This window comes from Labeo rohita, chromosome 25 (assembly GCF_022985175.1).
Source record: "Labeo rohita strain BAU-BD-2019 chromosome 25, IGBB_LRoh.1.0, whole genome shotgun sequence".
NCBI classification, from domain to species: domain Eukaryota; kingdom Metazoa; phylum Chordata; class Actinopteri; order Cypriniformes; family Cyprinidae; genus Labeo; species Labeo rohita.
In genome coordinates, this window is record NC_066893.1 from 25,579,888 (window position 1) to 25,596,240 (window position 16,353).

The following is a 16,353-nucleotide window of genomic DNA, read 5'->3' on the forward strand; positions in this document are numbered from 1 at the left end:
TTGTGTCTAGAAGGGATACAGCTCAGACCGGAAACTAACAATGAAATGAATTGTTCTACCTATTGGACTGTGTTTTTTTAACGTCTACACCTAAACTTAGCCCCTACTATAATACAGTTTTATTGTTGTGCAGTGTGACAAAAATAACGATGATCAATTAGATTGATGTGCGCATGCCCAGTAGCTAGAGCTGTATTCCTTATAGCCTTAACCACCTCCCGCTTTCTCTATTGAAACGAACACGGAAGTGACTTAAACTGCAATTCATCGACTGGCCGCTAGAGACTGGCTCCAAAAGGGAGTCAGTCCCATAGACTCCCCATGCTAAAGTGCCCAACTTTACAGCAGAAAAAACAATGTTTACAGCCTGGTACAAAACGTGCTTTTGGTCTATAGAGCTAATTGTGCCCTTCATGTCAACTGTGAGGGGGGTGAATTTTTTTTATAACTCATCCGTTTAAATTATATTGAGCCTTAAAGTTCTGCATAATTTAGGGCATGGACACTTGAGTGACAGGTGGATTGCCAAGTGGATCACCACCGTCGTGCTATGAATGCGTGGTTTCTATGGGGTTCCATTTGTGCTAAAAAGAGGCGACTGCTTTGTGCTTTATACTACACATTTGTCTTTGTCTACAGTTATTGCCTAATTATTCAGGTAATTCAGTATATGTTGACGTGCATGTTGTCTGTTGACGTCGTCTTTATCTGTCGTCCTGTCGTCTTTTTCTGTGTTTTTTTTACTGTTGTCCTGTCATTTTGTTCTGTCGACCTGTTCTGTCATGCTTACTGTCGTCCTGTTCTGTCGTCCTTACTGTCGTCTTATTCTGTCATGCTTACTGTCGTCCTGTTCTGTCATCCTAACTGTCGTTCTGTTCACCGCAGTCAAGTGAGCCGCCATCTGGATTTGCTGCACGTCTATTAGTGGAATTACGGTACGGAGACAAGAAGCAGCCAAAAAGCTGACGAACATCTATATTTCAGCGGTTAAAATTTAAATGTGCTAAAAAACAGGGAAAAAGTATTTACAAAACGTATATATATATATTGTTCATTATAGAAGATAGTATCTTACTATATTAATCTATATTTTTAAATACTCAGTCATACAAGGAATATGAAAAATACAAATTATTTAGGAAAATTAAATATTTGCCATATGCACTTAATGTGTACATTATTCTTTTACTACATCATATAGCATTTACTAGCATTTAATGGCACAGTTTAATGGGTAAAAGAATCAGAGACAGAAATTAAACAAACAAACACTTATATTTGTGCACGTAACAACGTGTGGTGAATGTTTCGTCCGATGGAGCTTCTTTCACAGGCTTTTGGCTGCTTTATTTTTTACTAACCACCAGATCGCACTGTTTTCGACTCACTTGAAGCTTTGAATCTTTCCCCGAAACAGTCAGAGGAAAATGTCAGTGCTTCACGAGGCTTCATTTGTCCGTCATTATTGTCAACTGTTGAATGAATGAGCTTGTTTACTTCGAACCGGAAGATGCTCCCATTTTTGACGCAAGGCCTCGTGGGGCGTAGAAAACTTGTGGATAGAAACCCTAGTTAAACAATTATAATAAATAATCAATTTACAATGAAATTTATACCTGTTGCGCGTTGAAAAATGAATGGATGGATGATTCAGCTGCGGGCGCCATCTTTTTGGCAAGACGCGGGAATTTATTCGGTGCACGACTCTCACAGTGCATTATGGGTATTCTCCGTTGAGTGTACATCGGTTGTAGGGGGCGAATTTGGATATTGAATAATCATTCGCAAATCATCATTTCAGATCAGGACTCTGAGAATGGCTCTTTTGATCTGGTTTTTGCTAGTGAATCGCTTGAACTGAATGATCGAAGTCTCGAGTTTGATCAGTCGGAGCGGTTCCAGCGTAAACTAGATGAGTAAAGTTTGAGAACAAACTTTAAGTTGGCTTGAGAAAGCCTAGCCTGAAAGTTTGAAGCAGCTGTAATAGTATGGAAGCAGCATGATTTAACACATTGCTTACATGATTTAACATGTTGTTAACATGTTTTAGCATGATTAGCTTATTGCTTGTAGTTTTATAGGCTGATTACAATGTTGTTAGCATGATTAGCATGTTATCATAATTTGCACGTTACTAGAATGTTGTTAGCATAATTAGCCTGATTAGCATGTTGATAGCATGTTAGTAGCATGTTTCTAACATGGCTAACATATTACTAGCTTGTTGTTAACATGTTTCTAGCATGATTAGCAAAGTTGCTAGCATGTTTCTAGCACGATTATTATGTCACTAGCATGTTTCTGGCATGATTAACAAGTTGTTAACACGTTTCTGGCATGATTAGCAAGTTATTAGCATGTTGCTAGCATGTTTCTAACATGATTAGCAAGTTACTAACATGTTGTTAGCATGTTTCTAGTATAATTAGCATGTAACTAGCACGTTGCTAGCATGATTAGCACGTTACTAGCATGTTGTTAGCATGATTAGCATGTTACTAGCACATTGCTAGCATGTTTCTATCATGATTAGCAAGTTATTAGCATGTTGTTAACATGATACATAGCATGTTACTAGAATTTTGTTAACATGTTTCTAAGATGATTAGCATGTTACTAGCATGTTGTTAGCATGATTAGCAAATTACTAGCATGTTGCTAGCATGATTTAGATAGCTAGATAGATTAGAAATATTAGAAAATATTAGAGTGGAAGCTTAAATGAGTCTAAATGGATTAGAAATAGTACATAGAAGGGAAGCTTGTTTGAGTCTCAAGGGATTCTGGGAGTTAAAGTTTGAATTTTGTCAGTTGGAGTTTGAATAGTGTTGCTCATTTGAACATTCTGTCAATGTAAGTCTATGGGATTTTTGGTGGTTTTTAAAGTCTGGTTTACGAAAACCGTAAGCCAGATCAGTTAGAAAAAAAACAGCACACCGAGTCAGACCAGTCTGAAGGTCTGGACCGAGTTTGGCGGTTGTAGCTTGAAAGCTGTAAGAGGAGGTAGATACCGAAATTTGGCTCAGAATAATAATAATAATATTCTTAAATAGTAGATTAGTAAGTTTGCTTTCTCAAGCGAACTTAATGACTCACTCAATTGATTCAGTTTGTCCGTTACTCCGCTTTTCGCGCCTTCAGCCTTGTTTACACGACACCTTCAGTACTACTACTAGCTTAGCTCGCTAGTTTTAATGACATTAACTGAAATAAGCGATAAAGGTATGATGTTTACAAATAAAATGACCATATTTCTATTTCAAAGAGGACATCCAACGTAAATCTACGAACATATTCAGGTGAGGTAACGGTTTACACTGCTAACTAGTGAAACACTCCATTAAAAAGACGAGCTGCACCTCAAAATACATGTCAGATAAAAACATTGTGCATTATGATCGAGTTTGTAGCTTAATTCTTTGCTATTAAACTATTTTATATGCTATGTAGCAATATTTGAAATAGTTTGTGTGCTGCAGTTCAGTTGGCGACATTTCGTCAGATGTAAACATACTGGTCCCGATACACTTCCCGTTTCTTTTCTTTTTTTAACTTTACACAAACATCACAAAAAAAAAAAAAAATAATAATAATAATACAACCAACATAACATTTGACTGGATGAAAATGTTACATTAGCACCTTTAAGATGTATTTGTATATGTGAAATAAAAAAAAAAAAAAAAAAACAGTAAGTGCTTTTGGACCAGTGTTGTTTACATCTAGTGAAATGTCATCTCATACCACTTAAGTGAATGTTAAATTTATCAGTATATATTGTAATTTTTTAAAAATTGTTGCTGATTGTATTAGTCTATATAGAGATAGTCACTGTAAAAAGAGCAAACTGAAGAAGCAGGTAAACCCAACAGCAAAGTTAATCTAAATGACAATACTTAAGAGCTCAAATTAATCTTACAGCTTTGAAAACAGGACAAAAGACAAACAGACCAGTTCTTGTGTATAATATCCAGGTAGCTCTTTATTGTACTACTGACAAAACAAATGTCAGAGGTTAAAACCAGACAGCATTCATTCATGTCACAAACCTTTTAATATAGACTATTTAGACGTGGATCTCCTCCGTGAAGGGCAGCGTTTCCCCTTCACCATCATGATGTCAGAGGTGGGCGGGGCTCAGGACAGACTTAAATATAGAAAACAGGAGGTGCGCGGCTGTGTCGAGGGGGAAGGTGGGCGATCGTTTGATCCCGCTGGCTGTTTACTCTGTGAGGCCGAGCTTCTTTTTGAGGGATTCGGGCATCTCGGGGGGAGGTGGGCGGGGCAGGCGGAAGTAGACCTTCACAGAGTCGTAGATGAACCACTGCAGGGCCGTCAGGGTACCGATCATGATGATACGGGCGACGAGTCCCTTCCAGACACCTAAAAATAAAACACCATGCTCAGTCAATTAAAAAAAAATAGTTAATTTGCAGATTCATTCAGGACATTGCGTATTGACAAAAACTCTTTTTATTACAGTTTGTCCGCTCTCCAGCAGTTCTGCCCTGGTGTTTTTCCATGCAGGATCAGGGCAGAGAGGATGCTGGGTAAGCAGGTAGACTGATCTCACACGCCAATGACTCAAGCACCTCCGACTGGACAGCCATAAAGCTGCTGGGAGCCTCCGGCCCGATCCTGCTGCTCCCAAAGAGAGGACACAACAGAACCGGAGCGGAAAAACTCCCCAGAGGTGGATCTAAGGAACGTGTTGATCAGGTTGTAAAAGAAAAATTGTAAACAACAAATATCTCACCCATCGGTCCAAGCCTCTTGAGCACTTGAGCGGCTGTGCTTCCCTTCTCTTTGTTCAACACGGACACGACAGAGTCAGCTGGGTGAGACACGATGGCGCAGAACACACCAGCTACAAGATACAAGCAAAAAATGCATCAAAACTCTGATTTGAAGAACCCGGACCTGTAAAAGTGTAGTGCTGATAAATGTAAAACTTTCACATTTCTAAAAACCAAAGTAAAAAAAATAAAAAAATCATTTAATGTGGTGATATGATAAAAATAATAAGAAATAAAAGTAAATTGTTTTAAACTAATCAATTACAAAATTAATGATAATCAGATTATATTAACAATACAGAATCAATAAAATGGCAATGTAAATTAATGTAGAATAAATAAATAATTTATTTACTTAATAAAATCAATTTGTTTTACATTAAATACTAATGATAATGTAATGAATATAATCATTATTAATGCATTATAACAACAATTCTAATAATTTGTATTTAACAAAACATTGAATGTATTTTATATTTTAGTAGTAACATTATATTTAACAATTTTACAAATATTTTAGATTTATATTACTATATACACTTATTACTGTTATTTAACAAATTTTTTTAGTTTTTCACATTTTAATTTTGATTACTAGAAATACTGATTTGATTTAAAACTTTAGCATTAATTAAATATAATTTTACAAATATTTACATTTCTATATACTGTTGTTATTATTATTACTACTCTTACTTCTACTACTACTACATTTAATAATTTCATAAATTTAGATTTCTATTAGTATATACTGTTATCATCAATTATCGTCATTTATTAACAACTGAATTTTTATTTAGTTTATTTTTTTATAGTAGTATTTGTACAGTCAGTTTTACATCAAATAAATGTTTAAAAAAAAATTAACCTTTTTAAAGTAAATAAAATACTACTACTAATAAAATTATAATTATCAATAATGCATTATAACAGCAATTATATATTTATTATCATCATCATCATCATCAAACAACATTGTTTTTATTATTATTATTATTATTATTGTTGTTGATTTAAAACTTTTACTGGTTTGATTTTAAAACATTACTAGTATTAGGATTACTATATTTTTTTAGGGTTTTAGGGTTATATTACTATATTATACTATACTATACTATACATGTCATTTTACAAATATTTTAGTTTTATAATAATATTATACACTATTAATGAACAATATTATTAATAATAATGTAGATAAGAGCCGTTTACTTTTATTATTATTATTATTATTATTATTATTATTATTTTTATATTATGAATATTGATTTAAAACTATGACACTACTACAATTATGATTATATATTGAATATAATTTTACAATTTTTTTATTTTTATATTAATATATACTGTTACTATTAGTTATAATAATAATAATAATAATAATAATAATAATAATAATAATAATAACAACAACAACAATAATAGTAATAAAATGAATAATTTATTATGAAGATTATTATTAGTAGTATGATTATTATAATAAATAAGATCAAGTTTAACTAAGGAAATATAATCCTCACCGATGTAACCAGCGACGAAGGTGACGACCAGTTGTTCGGGTTTGGAGCATTCGCTGCGGGGTTTGGGCACCACATACTTGTAGAGCAACTCAACAGTGCGCTCGAAGCAGGCGAACTTCATCATGGTGTAGGGGATCTGTCTCATCCACAAAGGAACCACACCTTTGTAGAACCTGCCAGGAAATTCACAACACTTATAAGCACTCATCCAAGAGTTATCAGGTCAACATTAAGGGCCTATTAGTTGATTTAAATAGTTTGTCCGCTCTCCAGCTGTTCTGCCCTGGTGTTTTCCCATAAAGGATCAGGGCAGAGAGGATGCTGGGTAAACAGGTAGACTGATCTCACACGCCAATGACTCAAGCACCTCCGACTGGACAGCCGTAAAGCTGCTGGGAGCCTCCGGCCGGATCCTGCTGCTCCCAGAGAGAGGACACAACAGAACCGGAGCGGAAAAACTCCCCAGAGGTGGATCTAAGGAACGTGTTGAGTTTTAAATAGGTTTGAAGTGCAGGATACTCACGCCCAGAGTCCTTCCTCGGCGTACATCTTGGGGGCACATTCTCTCAGGGTGTTAGCATAGCCAGGCTGAGTCTGGATACGCACTTTACACGCCTCCATAGGGGCCAGAGCGATATCTGCGAAAAACTCAGCGCTGGCAGAAGCAGCCAGATACAGAGAGGTTCTCCACAAGTATGCGTTTTCCTGAGAAGAACGAACGAACACATGAGCATCAGCCAGTGAAGAAGGGCTGCATGGTATACAGTTGTGCAAAAAATAAAATTAAAAAATAAAAAGTAGTATGTTTATGTACAATTTAAAGCATATAAAATTATAATAATATTTTAAATTATTAATAATAATAATAATAATAATAATAATAATTATTATTATTATTATTATTATTATTATCATTATAATATACACATTTACAATGTTTAATAAAATGTAAAATTATAAAATAACATTTGTATGTACACTTACTATTAATTAATTAATATTTAACTTACAAAATATCAATTATAATTGGTAAAATGGTTATAAATGTTTATATTATGTGTTAAATTAAGTTAAATATATAACTGAATTTTATATAATTGTATACTATTAAATATGTATTTTTATTTTAATGTATTTTTAAAATCATACATTCACAAAATATTTACTATATAAAAAAATTTTTTAGTAGTATTTGTACATAAATACCCATATTAACACGCAATTAATAAAATAGCTAATCTATGATTGTCTATAATACGTGTTAAAGTTTTTAACATTTTTTTTTATTACGCAAGCTTATATATAAATGTAAAATATTTTAACTTTTTAAATTTCCATTTATATACATTTACAAAAATTAATACAATTTAAAATTATAAAATGTATTTGTATAGAAATACCAATTTTAATTAATGTTTAATAATGAATTATAATTGTTAAAACAGTTATAATATGACTGTTTATATTATAATGTGTTAAATTAATAACTTAATATATAATTGAAAAATATATTAAGTTACTGCATCTGATTTTGTTAATTATATATAATAAAAATTTTTAAATGACAAATGAATTCAGTATAAAACATTAAATGATAATATAAAGTACTACAGGCAGCTACCTGCAGCAAAAAATTATTTCTGCCAATCAACTGTCAGAATGCTACATCAACTTAGACTTTATTTATATATGAATACTTTTTTTTTTTCAATTTACTATTCATTTCAGCTCACCTCTCCTAGCAGGTCACCGTACAGGATCTTGAACACCTCGTAGAAGCCGAACTTGCAGAGCCCCTGCATGGAGTATCCGATAAAGGTGGGCGCCCAACCCTTGGCCAACCCACGCACGCCGTCCTCTTTGATTGTGATGGAGAACCCATTGAAGATGCTCTTGTATTTAGCTGGATCCACCTAAAGGCAGCATTTGATTATTGCAATGACAGTCAGCAAACAGACACAGAGGAACTTCACCAGGAACCGGCTGGTTATGAAGGAACACGGTTAATGGTTTCACTTCAAAAATGGCATTTACATGCTGGATTTCCAAAACAAGATTAATAAATCAAAAAGTAAACCAAATGTTACTTGGATAACATCAGTGGCAGAGCGTCACAGATTGATTTAAAAGAACAGATCGCTTAGAAATAGTAATTTATTCATCCTCATCTCTTTCTAAACTCATACTACATTTTTTGTTCCATGAAATACAAAAGATTCAATTTTATATTAAGTTTCATGGAAAAGAGCAACTTGGATATTCTACATAACATCATAACACATAGTGTTTCCGTAGGGGTGCAACAATGCAACGTATCATAGCTAGCAAATATTTATTGTGTATAAAGTATATATTTGTATTAAGGATTTCTTTTTATTCGTCACTTCATATTAACTTGTATAATGTATTTTCAAGGCATTTTATAATAATTTTAGATTTTTTTATATATACATACACACACATGTATAAAAAATGCATTTTTATATGTAAACTCAGCATTTTAATAAATAAAAATGCATGTACATACAGAAAATGAATGTGTGTAATTTGTATTATTTTCAAGTTATTTATTGTCAGCATTTCAAGTAACTTGAAAATACAAATTATACACATTCATTTTCTATATTTACATGCATTTGTATTTATTAAAAAGTTGAATTTACATATAAAAATGCATTTTTTATACATGTATGTATATATAAAAAATCTAAAATTATTATAAAATGCCTTGAAAATACATTATACAAGTTAATATGAAGTGACAAAAAAAAATCCTTAATACGAATATATACTTTACATTATACATACTATTTTTGTATATTTATATATTTTTTTTTTATATTACTTCTAAGACATGATAAACAGTTTAAGTACTGTTTCTCTAAAACGCTGACTGTGCTTCAATATGCTAAAGTTATGAAATACTTAAATACAAATATTTTATTTTTCCATTATACATATTCATTATACATATTTACGCTAAATTTACCATGCTTTACTACGATAAAATTATAAAACTCCTTGAAAATACAAATTATACAAGTTAAGATTATGAAATTACTTAAATACAAATGTTTAATACAAATATTTTTTTTAACTTATACATTTTATAAATTTAGATATATTCTAAGATGTGATAAACAGTTAAGGTTCTGTTCATTAAAACACTAAAATGATTAATAAATGACTTGAAAATAACAAATAGAGCGCCACTTTACCCATATTTTGGCTTAGTTTAAATTACGCATCAAACTGAATTGTGACGTTATTGTTACACCTCTAAGAATACATTTTACTTTCATTATAGATTATTAACCGCATAAATGATCACGTCTGATAGGAAATTTTGTTAGCTGGTTAATCAAATCACTTCAAAAAGTTAGTAACCCTTCGCCACGGATGTCATCTCATAATGGTGATGAAGGGGAGGGAAGGGAATACAAACCTGAAGACGGCACTTGACCAAGTCGAGGGGCACGACGGCCGTGTGTGTAATACCACAGCTCAAGATGCCCCCGAACCCGCAGAGGGCGTAGTATTTCGTTGAGCCGAACTCGCAGCTGTCGCCTGACTCTGTGATGTGAGGGAACACAGGAACACACACACATGCTCATGCATCACAACACAACACTTAACATGCTGATGAGGGGTCGCACTGGGGTCAGCTCACACGGATGCACTCGGGTGACTCTGGCTAACACACACAAACGGACCTGCATTCGGCACTTGACCAGGTCGAGGGGCACCACAGCTGTGTGTGTGGTGCCACAGCTGAGGATTCCTCCGAAGCCACAGAGGATGAAGTATTTCTGTGAGCCGAACTCACAGCTGTCTCCCTCTGAGGAGAAACACGGAATCACGTTCATCCACAAAGTCGGAGACATTTGTTTGTGGGTTAGTGGAAAACCGCCATGTTGGACTGTAAAGCTCGACCTTTCATCTGCTATCAGGCCAGAGGTTTTTAAACGCATTAGACGCAACAGACTTTAAATATGATCAACTTTGAGTGAGGAACCCCCATCCTAAAATTTAAAATGCAGACACTTTTTATTTTAATTAGTGCTGTCAAACAATTAATTGCATCCAAAATAAGTTTGTTTACATGTGTGTACAGTGTATATTTATTATTATTATGTGTATATGTGTATATGTGTATATATGTATATATATATATATATATATATATAATATAAATAAATATAAATACACAGATGCATGTATACATTTAAGAAAAATGTTGTTTTTATATATAATATTTATATAAATTATATGTATATAAATATATACAAGTAATGCATGAAATACATGTAAATATTTTCAAAATGCATACTGTATATTCATGCATTTATAGTGAATATACACAGTACACGCATATTACGCAAGCAAAAACTTATTTTGGGTGCGATTAATCATTTGACAGCACTAATTTTAAAAAAATTACAAATTTGTAAAATACTGCTTAGAACTATTCAAGTATTATTGGAATTATATGAAAAAGCATAAAAAAAAACCAAAAACAAATAATTTCAGTATTGCTTGCATATAAACAAACGATTTAAATTCAATCCAGTCTGTATTTCATCAGGAATTATTAATAATTGATTATTATTGGTTTGTTGTCGAGTTCTGCAGCCGTAAGTAAATTGTCAGAACATACATTAAAATTATGTTACAAATTTTTAAATACTTAAATTCTGAGATGTTATTAATATTGATATTTAACACCTTTATATTATGACTATTATTAATATTTAGTCTGAAATTTGTTATTGTCAGAAATTATTTTAGTGGACTATTATGGATTGCTTTTGAAGAATTAAAGTTACGCTTTTAAAATTTAGTTACGTTATTTTCACAATTATTTTCACTACAATACTGCAAGATGAATTTAAAAATGTATTTTTAATACTTATTTAAATCTTTTTGTATCATTTTTAAATGCTTTAAAAAAAATTATATATATATATATATATATATATATATATATATATATATATATATATATATATATTTTTTTTTTTTTACTGTCTTCTAAAACTTACAAACCCCAAACGAAAAAGTACATAATGTGTGTATACTACTGTGTATATTTATTATGTATAAATAAAAAAAAAAAACCATATGTATACATTTTTAAAAATACTTGTGTATAAATATTTTAGATATAAAACTAACTTTTTTCTTAAATATATACACATGCCTGTATGTATTTGTATATATACACATCATAAAAACACACAGTAGTACACACATAATGTAAACAAACTTATTTCGGATGCGATTAATCACGAATAATCGTTTGTCAGCCCTCTGGTAAACGGATAAAACGATTGCACGCAATTAATTAAAGCGTTTCTACTAAAACTACATCTCCATACATTATTACAGAAGCCCACATGGGAGAGGCTCTGATAAAACATGCAGAATCTATTAAAATTTACGATTATATGTTGGGCAAGATACTGGATGATACACGACACCGGACCTGGACGCGTTCCTCAAACTGAGAGCCAATCAAAACGCGCCTTGTTGCGGGCTGTACGCGTTCCTCCGCCGGAGAGCCAATCGGATTGCACCTCGGTACACGCACAGGTCATGTGCGGTACTGGACGCTTTAAATAAAGAACACCATGTCCCCTGAACATCTCAATATCATTTCAACACATCTGTCGTATTTACACAAGTCCGTTGCGTTAAAATGTTGAAAAGTCTCCTCAAGAAGTTATAACGCGTCCTTTGACTTTGTCCTTCACTGCCCTCCATGGACGCAACAAGGCCAGAAACTCCGAGCAGCACACTAAATGACTATTTTAACAAACAATGCAAAAAAAAAAAACCAACACCTATAATGTGACAAATGCAGGAGCTGACAATCCTAAAGCATTTTAAAGGGAACTTCCTGTTCATCTACGTTAAACTACAGCTTGAAGGGACTGAGTTAGCACAATGCTAACTAGCAACGATATTCTAACCTTTTATTCATGGTTCATACGGTGTGGTTTCCCATCCTGAGCGTCGGGATATCCACTTAAAAGCGTTAATAAAGCAACAAATGAACAGAATGTGAAACGTTAGCGTGTCTATCTTAATTTAACCGCGTTTTCGCCCATTTAAAGCATGCAAATGGTGTGTTTTTTGTCACCGGGTGTCTTACCGGCTACTGCGGCGGCTGCGAGCCTACGCTTCTGTACGGGAGTGTGTGTCTCGGGTTCATCGACTTTCTGCAGCGTGAACAACGGGGCGCTGAAGGGGTTCGCCCGGGCCAGTTGGGTCAGTGCGGTCGGATACATGTCTGATGGTAGACCTGAATGAAAAATAAACACTGGTTAGGCACTGAACACGTTTTTAAGTTGTGTGTTTTAAATATAAGTCAAGTGAGAGAGTAATTCGTCCTCTAGCTCTCTCTTTCTTTATGTGGCTCTATGGAGAGGTCAGCGGCCCGAGTGAGACGTTGCAGTAAAAATACCGCGAAAGCAAACATTTAGCACGTTAAAAGACCTATGTGTGAAGAAACCGTGTAAAAACATATCAGTATGCGTGTGAAGACCAAGAAAAAGGTTGTGGAAAGTGGTCGAAACTCTTACTTTAGTGAAGTTGTCGCAAAATGGCGCCTCCGTCCTCTCCTCTACCGGCTGCGCATAGAGACCGAGAGATGTGTGAGAGCGCCGCAAGGCTGAACCGGATAAAGGAAGCGACTGCGTCACTGCATGCCCCGCCCACCACATTATAAATGCTACTATGGCGAAGTTTTGGTTCATGAATATTAATGTAGACAGAGATTGACTGATTCATTCATTAAGTTCTGTATTGATTTATAAAAGATTTTTCAGTGTAGAGGAGGTACATAGTGATATTAATAAACAACTAGATGAGTAAAGTTTGAGAACAAACTTTAAGTTGGCTTGAGAAAGCCTAGCCTGAAAGTTTGAAGCAGTTGTAAAAGTACAGAAGCAACTAGCATGATTTAACATGTTGTTAACATGTTTTAGCATGATTAGCTTATTGCTTGTATTTTTATAGGCTGATAAGCATGTTGTTATCATAATTTGCAAGTTACTAGAATGTTGTTAACATGATTAGCATGTTACTAACATGTTTCTAACATGCCTAACATGTTACTAGCTTGTTGTGAACATGTTTCTAGCATGATTAACAAAGTTGCTAGCATGTTTCTAGCATGATTAGCATGTCGCTAACATGTTTCTGGCATGATTAACAAGTTGTTAGCATGATGTTAGCATGATTAGCATGTTACTAACATGTTGCTAGCATGTTTCTAACATGATTAGCAAGTTACTACCATGTTGTTAGCATGTTTCTAGTATGATTATCACGTTGCTAGCATGATTAGCATGTTACTAGCATGTTGTTAGCATGATTACCAAGTTACTAGCACGTTGCTAGCATGATTACCAAGTTACTAGCATGTTGTTAGCATGATTAACATGTTACTAGCATGTTGCTAACATGATTAGCAAGTTACTAGCATGTTGTAAGCTGATTAGCATGTTGTTAGCATGTTTCTAACATGATTAGCATGTTACTAGCATTTTGTTAACATGTTTCTAACATAATTAGCATGTTGTTACCATGATTAGCATGTTACTAGCACGTTGCTAGCATGTTTCTAGTATGATTATCACGTTGCTAGCATGATTAGCATGTTACTAGCATGTTGTTAGCATGCTTCTAGTATGATTAGCATGTAACTAGCACGTTGTTAGCATGATTACCAAGTTACTAGCACATTGCTAGCATGATTACCAAGTTACTAGCATGTTGTTAGCATGATTAGCATGTTACTAGCATGTTGCTAACATGATTAGTAAGTTACTAGCATGATGCAAGCTGATTAGCATGTTGTTAGCATGTTTCTAACATGATTAGCATGTTACTAGCATTTTGTTAACATGTTTCTAACATAATTAGCATGTTGTTAGCGTGATTAGCATGTTACTAGCACGTTGCTAGCATGTTTCTATCATGATTAGCAAGTTATTAGCATGTTGTTAGCATGATTAGCATGTTCCTAGCATTTTGTTAGCATGTTTCTAACATAATTAGCATGTTGTTAGCATGATTAGTATGTTACTAGCACGTTGCTAGCATGTTTCTATCATGATTAGCAAGTTATTAGCATGTTGTTAGCATGATTAGCATATTACTAGAATTATGAACAATTTGTTGAGTCAACTTAAAATAATTTGTAACCTGGCTGCCTTAAAATTTTAAGTTCAGTCAACTCAAAAAAAGTTTATTCAGCTTGGAATGTTAAATTATATTAAGTGACAACTTAGATATTTGAGTTGAATCAACTTAAAATTTTAAGGCAGCTGGGTTACTTACCCATCTGTTAAGTTTAGCAAACACAAATATTTAAGTTGTTACTTAGTACAACTTAATATTTCAAGTCGACTAAACTTATTTTAGTTGACTGAACTTAACATTTTAAGACAGCAGCTTAACAAATTATTTTAAGATGACTCAACAAATTGTTTTTTTATTTTTTACAGTGTACGCCTATGCATTTAGTTTACAAAATGCTCTGAAGTTCTGATAAATCAAATGATTTTCGATGCTCATAAGTCCCGATCTGTATCAAATGATTCATGATACATGCTCAAAAGTCTCACTGAATCAAATGATTTGCAATAGTTGAAGTTCCGATCTAAATCAAAAGATTAGTAGTTTCAGATCAGGAATTTGGAGCACAGTTTGCAAATAATTCAATTCACAAAGTGAATCACGAACCTGGTCTGAAGTTCCGATCTGAATCTAATGATACACAATACGCGCTCAGAAGAATAAACTGATTTACAATAGTGAAGTTCCGATCTAAATCAAAAGATTCATAAACCTGTTCCTACGTTCCGATCTAAATCAAATGATTCGTGATCCGGACTTTGAAGTTTTCCGATCTGAATCAAAAGAACCAGCTTCAAAGTTCCAATCTAAATCAAATGATTCATGATCCGCACTCTGAAGTTTTCCGTTCTAAATCAAAAAATTCACGAACCCACTTCGAAGTTACAATCTTAATAAATGATTCATGAATCCGCTCCGAAGTTCCGAACTAAATCAAAAGATTCCCGATCCCCACTACGAAGTTTTCCTAGTTCAAATGATTCGCGATAGGTGCTCCGAAGTCCTGATCTGAATTAAATTATTTGTGATCCAGGCTCCGAAGTTCCATTCTAAATCAAATGATTTGCAGTAGGCGCTCCGAAGTCCCGATCCGGATCAAATTATATGCTACCCATGCTCCTAAGTTTTCCCATCTGAAAGAATCCACTCTGAAGTTCTGATCTAAATTAAATGATTCACACTCCGCACTCTGAAGCTTTCCAATCTGAATCAAAGGAGCCCACTCAGAAGTTCTGATCTAAATCAAATGATTCGTGTTACACTCTTTGAAGTCTCAATCTGAATAAAGTAATTTGTGAATCATTTTTTGATGCAATGGTTTTGAGTTTCAGAGAGCTCTATTTCACCCATAACTATACTATATTATTACAAGTGAAAAAATAAAAAATAAATGGCTCTTTTGATCTGTTTTTTGCAAGTGAATCACTTCAATGATCAAAGTCACAAGCTCCAATGGGAGTAGTTCCAGAGTAAATGACTCACTCAGTTGATTCGGTCTGTCTGTTCCACCGCTTTTCGCATCTTCAGCCATGTTTATACGACATCGTCAATCTACTACTGGCTTAGCTCGCAATTGTTCAAGCTATACATAAATTTGCTAAACTTAATTTTCCAACTGGGTGCAATTGATATAATGATGAGTTTAACTATGAAAACGTCTTTAACCGGAAAAAAAAAGTGTGTCTTACATAATTACTCATTTTAATAGAAATTTACACATACATAAAATTAAATTGTCTGCCTCCAAACCAAAACAAATTATTTTAAACAAAAACGCAGGGTTCTGCAAAAGCATAAAAGCGAACAGGTATTACAGCCTGTAATACTATTAAGTATTTATTATATGTCACCTTTTTAGTTGTTAATATCCTAAAAGAATAAAAAAT

At 33.5% G+C, this 16,353-nt stretch overlaps 1 protein-coding gene and 2 non-coding genes across 4 annotated transcripts; all 3 read right to left on the reverse strand.

Moving 5' to 3' along the window:
• Positions 1-3,954: 3,954 nt before the first annotated feature.
• On the reverse strand, positions 3,955-13,040 carry slc25a3b (solute carrier family 25 member 3b). 2 transcript variants are annotated; one of them, XM_051099816.1, is made up of 8 exons: positions 12,907-13,040; positions 12,477-12,626; positions 9,768-9,895; positions 8,056-8,235; positions 6,846-7,027; positions 6,323-6,495; positions 4,757-4,867; positions 3,955-4,383 (listed from the first exon to the last, which is right to left on the reverse strand). In XM_051099816.1, the coding sequence occupies exons 2-8, from the start codon at positions 12,610-12,612 to the stop codon at positions 4,223-4,225; spliced, it is 1,071 nt and encodes a 356-aa protein (XP_050955773.1). In that variant the 5' UTR covers positions 12,613-12,626; positions 12,907-13,040; the 3' UTR covers positions 3,955-4,222. The 2 variants fall into 2 exon arrangements, with proteins under 2 accessions (XP_050955773.1, XP_050955774.1); XM_051099817.1 differs by lacking the exon at positions 9,768-9,895 and adding an exon at positions 10,036-10,160.
• LOC127157166 (small nucleolar RNA SNORA53) lies at positions 4,483-4,713 on the reverse strand. Its single transcript, XR_007825848.1, has one exon. It is a non-coding gene; the product is annotated as a small nucleolar RNA SNORA53 (small nucleolar RNA).
• On the reverse strand, positions 6,580-6,810 carry LOC127157167 (small nucleolar RNA SNORA53). The gene has a single exon (XR_007825849.1). It is a non-coding gene; the product is annotated as a small nucleolar RNA SNORA53 (small nucleolar RNA).
• Positions 13,041-16,353: the final 3,313 nt, after the last annotated feature.

Coding starts and splice junctions, on each gene's coding strand:
- slc25a3b (XM_051099816.1), bottom strand. CDS start 12,612: ATGTATCCGACCGCACTGACCCAACTGGCCCGGGCGAACCCCTTCAGC. Junction 8,236..9,767: donor TGGTCAAGTGCCGTCTTCAG/GTTTGTATTCCC, acceptor TGCTGCCTTTAG/GTGGATCCAGCTAAATACAA. Junction 7,028..8,055: donor ACGGTGACCTGCTAGGAGAG/GTGAGCTGAAAT, acceptor CGTTCTTCTCAG/GAAAACGCATACTTGTGGAG.